Source organism: Octopus bimaculoides, chromosome 6 (genome assembly GCF_001194135.2).
Source record: "Octopus bimaculoides isolate UCB-OBI-ISO-001 chromosome 6, ASM119413v2, whole genome shotgun sequence".
Classification (NCBI taxonomy): Eukaryota; Metazoa; Mollusca; class Cephalopoda; order Octopoda; family Octopodidae; genus Octopus; species Octopus bimaculoides.
The window spans coordinates 26148706-26158457 of NC_068986.1; the positions used below are offsets into that span (position 1 = coordinate 26148706).

The 9752-nt window shown below is 31.2% G+C and overlaps 1 protein-coding gene across 1 annotated transcript in view; it reads right to left on the bottom strand.

Moving 5' to 3' along the window:
- The window catches only part of LOC106880734 (uncharacterized), a 212624-nt gene that overhangs the window by 61010 nt on the left and 141862 nt on the right, over positions 1–9752 (bottom strand). Inside the window, exon 12 of the mRNA XM_052968657.1 lies at positions 748–834. Coding sequence (XP_052824617.1) covers positions 748–834 — 87 coding nt within the window. The remainder of the gene's footprint in view (positions 1–747; positions 835–9752) is intronic.

Here is a 9752-nt window from a genome sequence, read left to right on the forward strand (position 1 = left end):
TTACAAGTATTTATACTCTGGTGAAATTAAGAAATCAACTCATAAATAAATGAAAACCTCGAATCCATCACTGTACACACACACACACAGAGTCGCATATGTATGTATGTACCCATGTGTGTCTACATGCATAGGTACACCATGGTTGAAACACACACACACAGACGAGAGTTGATTCATATGAAAAAGAAAGTGAACAAAATAATATGATCAGTTGCCTAACGGGAAATTTGTAAGTTCGATTTAAAACATTTTTTTTAAAGATAACCAAACCAAATGTTCATCATTTTGAGCCACTCACCCAATGAGTATTTCTGCTAAATGTGGTGAAAATCCGTTGAGCCGTTTTCCAGTAATTTTGCAAACACACAAAGATGAGTGATTACAATGCCCTGCTTTCGCTTATGCATGCAGGGTAATAATAATAATAATAATAACAACAACAAGCAGGTAATAGCAAGAGTGCAGACTTTCTCAGTGGATAGCATTTTACATAATAAAGAAAGATTGTTTTGGATTGGATATGCTTTCAAAAGATCAAAAAGACACATATTTCTCAAGTTAATGAGGACTTAGCTAGATGCAATGTTAAATTTTGCAAAGCCTGCTACATTTAACATTGTCATAAGTAAGAATTGATAGCAAAGGTAGATTGGCCAGTGTTGAGTGCACTATATCTCCCAAATGAAAACAGGATGTCAAAGAAAATGTTCCATACTTCAAGAATGACAATAATTATAATATTACCTGGAGATCTGTATTGAGAACCATGATTTTTTCAGTGGACACAAACAAATCTACTTCAGTACTAGGTTGGTTTTCTCCCTCTGGAGCCTAAATAAAGTTAGAAAATAATATATATAGAACATTTTTCCTACTGAAAACAGATGAGAAAATATAATGGATTTCAGGCGGATATTTTACAAAATAATTATACAATAAAATGCAATACATCTAGTGCATCTGAAAACAAAGTTACATTTTTAAACTCCAATTTTGAAATATTAAAGAATTTCTTTTTTGGTATTTTTCAATAAATACATCAACTTATTTTATAAAGAATATTATTTGTAGAGTTTGATTTGTTTGCCTAAATTCTTTGAACAATCAACCATTAATGATACCATTTTACCATAGAAAGTTTTTGGCAGGTTTTTAAGTTATTCTATATCCTTTGCAGGCCTTTTTTTTAATGCAAACTTTGAAAAATAATTATTTAACAAATATGAATTATGTTTTATTCAGACTGACAAGCTAGATTATGTAGATTTTTTTAAATATAAAAACTGAATAAAATGCTGTTCTCAGTTTACAAAAACACCATTTTTCAAAATGATTAACGAGTATCCTGTTGAATAATATATGTACAAGATGAGCAGTAAATGCACAAAAAACAAATAAATAAAATGAAATATTTTGTTGCTCATTCTGTGGATAGATTATATGATACATAAATTCTGCAACGAAATTGTTTTAGCTGTTGTTGGTAATTTAAAATCTGTTAACATATTTTATTATATAATTGATTAATGGCCTAATTTAATAAGATGTTTATTTGAAAAATAATTGCTGGAAATGAGAGAGAGAGAGAGAGAGGAGGGAGATAGGGAGAGAGAGAGAGAGGGGGAGAGATAGGGAGAGAGAGAGGGAGAGATAGGGAGTGAGAGAGAGGTAGGGGCAGAATTTAAAAAAGTTCAGTTTAAAAATAAAAGGAATTATGAAAGGAAAATATCCAAGAATGGTCTTTAGAAGTAGAGTTTAGCTTATTTATGATCTGAATTTACAACAGCTGAACATAACAATTATTATCCTAAAGGCACATGCAGTTAGCTGAGTTCACTTCTTAACCACATGGATTCAGGTTCATTCTAATTACAGAGCACAGCACCTTGGGCCAAGTGTCTTCCACAGTAGCCCTTGTGAGGAAATTTGGTAGACAGAAACTGAAAGAAACTTTTTGTGAGTGTATGTGTGTGTGTGTGTGTATATATATATATATAGGTGAGTTTGCAATCTGCAGTGATCTACTCTGTAGATAGTGACCCTCACAGCTTACAGCTGAGCTGCAAGTGGTAGTGTCACTGGTTATAGCTGGGTTGTAACAGGCGACATTAGCTACATTATTTACAATTGACGGATATTTGTCCTCATCTTGTTTGTTGTTAACATAATGTTTCGGCTGATATACCCTCCAGCCTTCATCAGATGTCTTGGAGAAATTTCAAACCTGGGTTCCCATTCCTAAGGTATTTTTCGATATTGTTGTTGTTGTTATTATTATTATTATTATTATTATTCAGGTCACTGCCTGGAATCGAACTCGGAATCTTGGGGTTAGTATCCTGTGCTCTTAACCACTATGCCATATGCCCATGGACATATGGCATAGTGGTTAAGAGCACAGGATACTATCCCCAAGATTCTGAGTTCAATTCCAGGCAGTGACTTGAATCATCATCATCATCATCATCATCATCATCATCATCATCATCATCATCATCATCGCTTAATGTCCGCTTTCCATGCTAGCATGGGTTGGACGATTTGACTGAGGACTGGTGAACCAGATGGCTACACCAGGCTCCAATCTACACAAACAACAACATTGAAAAATACCTTAGGAATGAGAACCCAGGTTCGAAATTTCCCCAAGACACCTGATGAAAGCTGGAGGGCATATCAGCTGAAACGTGTTAACAACAAACAAGATGAGGACAAATATCCGTCAATTGTAAATAATGTACATAATTCCTCATCTCTTAAATATAGAACTGTAAAATCATTTCCTAGTTCTGCACTTGCAAATTCCTCTAAGGTTAAGATTTCCTTATTTGAAAAATAGATATGAGTTATGAGATTATCTGGTTGTAACCTGTCTAACCCTTGCTAGCATGGAAAAACAGATGTTAAACGAACAAACAAAAAGTATCCATACAATAAGAATTATTATAACCATAATTATATCAGGATCTGTGAAGTAATAATAATGGGGTATCCTCATCATTGTCGTTTTATACTTTAAGAAATAAAAGTGTTATTTTACCAAAACATAACAGCAGCCTGACTCACTGGCTTGAACCATTAAGTTAGTAAAATGTCATAAATTCATTATTATAATTAATATTCTCATGATTTACTATGAATTTAGAGTTGTATGATTATGTCTCTTCTTACAAATGGTCTCAAGTTTACTTATATGTTAGCATTCTTAAATACAAACAAAATTATTTATATCAAATTTTGTTCTGGTTTCCCTACACAAAAATTTTAATGGAATGTATGCTGAAAATCTTTATAATTCAAAAAGCTATGGCTCTTCTAAAACAATATCTAAAACATGTGATTTACAAAAGTTGTATAGACACTACTAAATGGTTACATTAGATTTTGTGAATGCATGGTTATTACAAGCTTCATTTTAATTTGCTCAATAAGGTTAGCTCCATAAATAATGCAGTTCACTGGGTGTGTTGGAGAAAACTGAAAACTGCCTTTGAACAGAAAAATAAGACAATTTAGATTTGCACACTGATTCAAATAGTTATTTCCACTTTCCTAATAAACTTAACTATATAAACTGATTTGTAAATGAGCTGTGCTATTTCATCATGATAAAATTATCAGAAATGAAATAATGAGTAATTCTGTATTCTAACATTGGAAAGACTTGCTTATAGCTTCAGTTGTGTTAAGATTATAAAAATACGAGTGCTCTCTTAAAAGTATGTTTTACAAATTGAAATAAATATTACACATTTTAAATGGGTCTTTCTTCCTATTACTTCAGATCTTATTTCCAGCAGTGATGGGCATGGGCATAACTATGTGATTAAGAAGCTTGCTCTTTAACCACAGGGTTTCAGTTTCTGCTCTACTGCATGATATCCTGGGGTGACTGATGCCTCATGAATAAATTTTGGTAAATGAAAACTATGTGGAAAACTATTGTGACTGTGTCTCTGCCTGCTGACAATTTAGCATCAATTTTATGTTTCAGTCTTCCATAGAATGCCCAGCTGCAGTTTGATGTGCTAAGTACCTGACTTGAAAAACAATTAAGGGTCATAGTCAGGGAGAGCTCCTGATTACATTATGCTACTTCAAGATATTTCAGCCAACCCATGCTAGCATGGAGAAAGCAGTTGTAAAAATATTAATGATGATAATAGTTCATAACTTTAACCATGTTTTAGAAGACAAAAGTTACATGTAATTAATAATTGCCAAATAGATAATTAGAGCCATGAAAATAATACATGAATTATTTACAAAAAAAAAAAAAAAAAAAGCTAAAAATTAATTAGATCAAAAGCAACCAGTTTTAATACCTATAATTATTGATAAAATGTACACTGCTAATTTGAATATGTTATAGAGAAGAAAATTTACTAACAGTGGTTTTACAACTGTAATTTGATGCAATTTTCTAAACAGTTCTTTGAACTTCAAGATTAGGAAAGATGTTTTGCTGCCAAGATTGTGTCGAAAGTTTATTGAAGTTTTCAGTTGAATACTTCTACTTTGACAAGGGGAAAATTAAATATGTACATAAAAACAAGATCATAATTTGTGAACATAAAATAAAATTCCAACCCAAGGGTAATAATTAAACATGATATATTATAATCAGTAATCACACTGGCTAGAAGAAAAAAAAAATATTTAATCACTTCACATTTCATAACACAATATATTTTATGTAAGATAGAACAATGCATATATTAAAACTTAATGCGATTCCTTCTTTCAGTAAATAAGCAAATAACTACATTATATTACTTTAACCTTGACTCACCATAGGGTTGATAAACTCCCATTCTCACTATACTCTTTTTACTAAAAGAGCAGAAAACAACCTTCTCTACTCTTGCAATTCTCTGTCATCTTAATGTGCTCCATATAAACTATAGTGACATAATTTCTTGACTTCAAACTAAACATTTCACTTCAGTCATTTTTCCTAATATTTGTTTTCTTTTCAACTACTCAACTGAAACAATTCAAACTCAATATCATCTCCAAAGTCTTCATCTAGTTAGAAGAGTTTATAGAAACAAACAAAACATAGCCTTTGTATACTAATGAAAGAGACTATAATATTTAGTATCCATCATCACATGGTTTATTGAACCTTTAAAGTTGTGACAACAGGGCTGAAAACTACTAATGCCGAGTTTCTTATTTCTTTATTGTCCACAAGGGGCTAAACATAGAGGGGACAAACAAGGACAAACAAAGGGATTAAGTCGATTACATCGACCCCAGTGCGTAACTGGTACTTAATTTATCGACTCCTAATGTTGAGTTTCTATCAAGACCAAAGAGTCACATTAGGTGATTTTTGTGAATCTGGAAATGACCCACAAAATGGGTACTCACAGCATATTGAAATCATTTGAATACAATACTTTTAACTGTGCCAAATTCTCTGTTCTGGATTAAGTATCATTTACATTGAAGGTCTGAAGCATGATTGACCAAAATACACAAACTCATAAGCTACTTATAATTTTATTCTTGGTCCAAGTATCACTATTCTTAGTGCAGTTTCTATTCTTATCAAATGACTAAAAACTACATATATTTTTGCAATCTAGCTACATCCTGATGAATCATTAAAAAAAGTATTTCCCCATGATATTAACTTCCTCTTAGGTCTATTCTTCTTTTCATTTTTCAATATTCATCAATATATTCAACTTTGATCAACAATTAAATTCTAGTCAAAACAAAAAAATCCAATTTCCTCCATCCTGCCAGCACATTTTTAAAAATTTACTTCTTTTATAAAATAAAATATACATCAGCAAATACAACCTTGATAAATATTTAATCTATGGACAAAACATTTTCAGCATAATAATTAAAAAACTTAATCAGCCAAAGGTAGAAAATAATGTTTAATTACTGTAAATAATTTTGCATTAGTAACATTAAAATAATGAAATTCACAACACCTATAGGAAAAAAGTGCCATTAAGTTGGAAAGAAAAAAAAAATTTGAGACAATATTTTTTAATGAAAAATGATTTATTTTAAATGATATTTATAATTGTTCCTAGCATAGGCACACGGTCTGAAATTTTGGGGAGAAAGTTAGTCAATATTATCAACCCCAGCACTTTCTTTATCGACTCCGAAAGAAATGTGACTTTTGCAGGATTTGAACTCAGAATGTCAATATTTGGAAGAAATACTATTGAGGCATTTTGTCTCACACTCCAGTGATTCTGGCAATCAATGTTAATAAACATAGATGCAGGTATAACTGTGAATATGGAATTAACTACATTTCCATGTGGTTTTGACTTCTATCTCGTGGCATGGCACCTTGAACAAGTGTCTTCTACTACAGCCCCAAGTTGACCAATGTTTTGGTTGTGGAATTAGTAGAATTTGACAGAAACAGTATAGAAGCCTAATTTGTGTGCATGTGTGTTGTGTAACTGTTTACATTGTCTTTGCATGAAACCTATGAAGCAAAAACGGTGACATGCTGCTGACATTCACTTCATTGCTCTAAACTTTTGAAGACAAGTGGAATAAAAACTTCCTCACTTCAAAAATGGCAACAGTTAGTGACAGGAAAGACATCTGGCTGCAAAATAATGCTTAACCCTTGCTAGCATGGAAAAATGAACGAATAGGTGAATACATAAAATGCATCACTATTTAATTTTCTCTAAACACATCTTGAAAATGTATCACATTTTATAGTTCCAAATCCATAAAGGTGCAAGCCTCACATGCTCAAAGAAACACATTTTTATTATTACATAAAATGTAGTTATTATGCAAATAATTATAATGTATTCATCATTACTTTCATATCTGATTTTAGACGCTGGAAACATTCTTTCATATATCTAATACTAGCATCATCAGAATGTTCATTACTGGATTAATTGGTGAATGCATCGAAACATCCAACTAGTGTTTCTCACTTCAGTAAGCTGCATGAGAGAATTAACACAATATTTTTACAGCTGCATTCAATTTCTATTGTCAGCTAGAAGGACAATTTGACTCAGGTGTTTATAGTAACATCAGTAAAGTGGAATTTGCATATGTGCCAGCAATGTAAGAGCTTTACAAGTCCATTCTATGACACAGGTTCAATTCTTCTTCAAAACATTTCATTTTCATACTCCTTATGTCTACAACCCTCCTTCATAACTAATAGTTTTACCGAAGAATGAACTTCACAGTTTAACTTGCCTTCAAATGTGTAAATAGGACATTTAGATACGAAGACACATAAATTTTTCTCTTGCCATAACTCGAGTTAACCAATGCTTTGTGAGTGAAATTTGCTAGTTAGAAAGTCTGTGGAAGCCTGTTGTGCGTGCACACTCATCCAAAGGTGCTAATTTGCATATCAAAAAATACCTTGTTATTTAAGAACTGAGTTGCATCCCTTTATGTCGAATGTAGCATTTCTAGTCATATATTTCACTTTCAATGTGAGTCATGTGGCCAGGTTATAAAGCATTCACACATTCTCACTCATTCTTAGAAAAAAAAAAAGAAAAATATAATAATGAAACAGCAACTGCTAAGTTTGGCAATCTTGGCTGTTGAAAAACATCATCCTATTATAAATATATCATCCCATGTTGAGAAAATAGTATTCAAAGTCTGGTAATTAAGATATTCAGTCTCTGTTTTTGACATTCAAAATAGTCTGATATTCCCTAATTGCTTAGTGCAGTTCATATTTTGGCACCTCAGTGTCAGATACATTAGTCTCCTTCAGTATTCTTTTAGAAACCAATATTCACTAACCATATTACAAAAGTACAAACACAATTTTTCCACAGCTTTTGTATCTCCCAAAAATATCAAGAAAAAAAAAAAATCTAGTTAAAAGCATTGGTCTCATTGGTCTGAGTACAGGTAAGGAATTTCCAGATAGTTTCTTCTGTAGAGCAGAGAGAGAGAGAAAGAATATCTGAGTCATGTACTTGTTACATGTACAACCTAGATGTTTCTTTTTTTTTTTTTTGGTGGGGTGGGGTGGGATTCAGTCTTAAAAGCTTGATATGGTACCACATGGGCATATGCTTTTAGTAAAGAACACATGTGTATGAGAAGGCTGATGTTTAGTAATATATGTTTGTTTTAAGTCTATATTCTACAATGAATAACTAAAGAAGGATATAAGATTTCCTGCAGAATCATTATAGCATCAAACATTCAGTTCTTTACATTCTGATTTCAAATTCCTCCAAGGTCAATTTTGCCTTTTGTACTTTTGGAGTCAATAAAATAGAATACATATCAAGTATTAGAGCCAATATAATCATTTAATTCCCCTCCCCTCAAAATTGCTGGCCTTGTGTCTAAAGCAGAAACTGTTATTTAAAAAAAAACTATTTTGACTATTTTTACGACTAATGTTACAGCTTACATTTTTTAAAAACTTAATTTTGCATTTTTTTCCCAATATTTTTATCACAATCACAAAGATATTTATTTTAAAACCAGTTCATTAATGACAATCTTTTCAGAAAATATGGCTATTTAAAAAAAAGAATTATTGTGTAGCTGAAAACAAACATAATAGGGTTGCTAACAGTAAAAAAAATTTTTTAATCACATAGTTTAAATAAAATAATTTAAAATTCTCTTTGGAATTAAATGATCATTTCTGAAAAAAAATGTATATAAAAATAGTATATACTATTAATTCACAATGTTATTAAAATATTTTTTTGAAATAAATATCTAATACTAAAAGACTGAATAAAGTTACCTTGCGATCAAACACACAGATAGAAAATAAAAATATCAAATAAAAAAGATGTAACAAATACATATATACTACGACTATTATCATCATCTGAAGCTCATTATATCAAAAGTACATTGCACTTAAATGGAATGATATTAAACTGCATTGACTATCAAAATAGAAAAATAGCAGGCAATTTCATAAACTTCCTTAATATAGATATAATACTGGTCACAACAAAGACTAATGTAATAAAAAATTACGAAACAAATTCTAAGCAAACAACTTCCAATTTCAATTTGAATATATGTAAAAATCCCTCATTCTTATTTTACAGTTCAGTGACTGTTTGCATAAACCACTAGATACAGAACACTAAAAAAAAAATTTAGTTTAAAAAAAATACTTGGGGAAAGTGCATGGAACAGACATTGGTGTATTTTGACAAAATTATATGAATTATTTTATCAAACACATCCTTTTAATCTCAGTTACTAAACATGGCTCCAGACCTAGAAAATTTATTTCATGGTTCAGCTACATAGATCTAACTGCAAAATAGTTCCGGATAGTGAGTGCTATACTACAATTTAAACACCACTCTCTCTAATTTGTTTGGAATATTGGAGAAATTCCTCAAGAAAATGTTTTCGTTTGCATATTGTTTGATACATCAAGCAAGGGTAACTTAAAAATATAAGCCACTTGAAGAAGTAGGAGCGGGATTGAATTGTGTATGGCAAAGTTTTCACTCCAATTTATGAATATATCATCTTTAACTCTTAACTTCTACAAGACAATATGGCATGGGATTTCATTGGTGAGCCAGTCCTGAAATGCATGATATTTACATTAATTTTGAAAGAAACGAGAAATTCTCTAATGCAGTAGTTCCCAACCTGGGGCCTGCAGACCACCATTGGTCCACAAAGGTAGTACTGGGGGTCTGTGAACTAAATTCAAAATTTCGTGTGTATATATATATATATATATATATATATATATATATATATATATA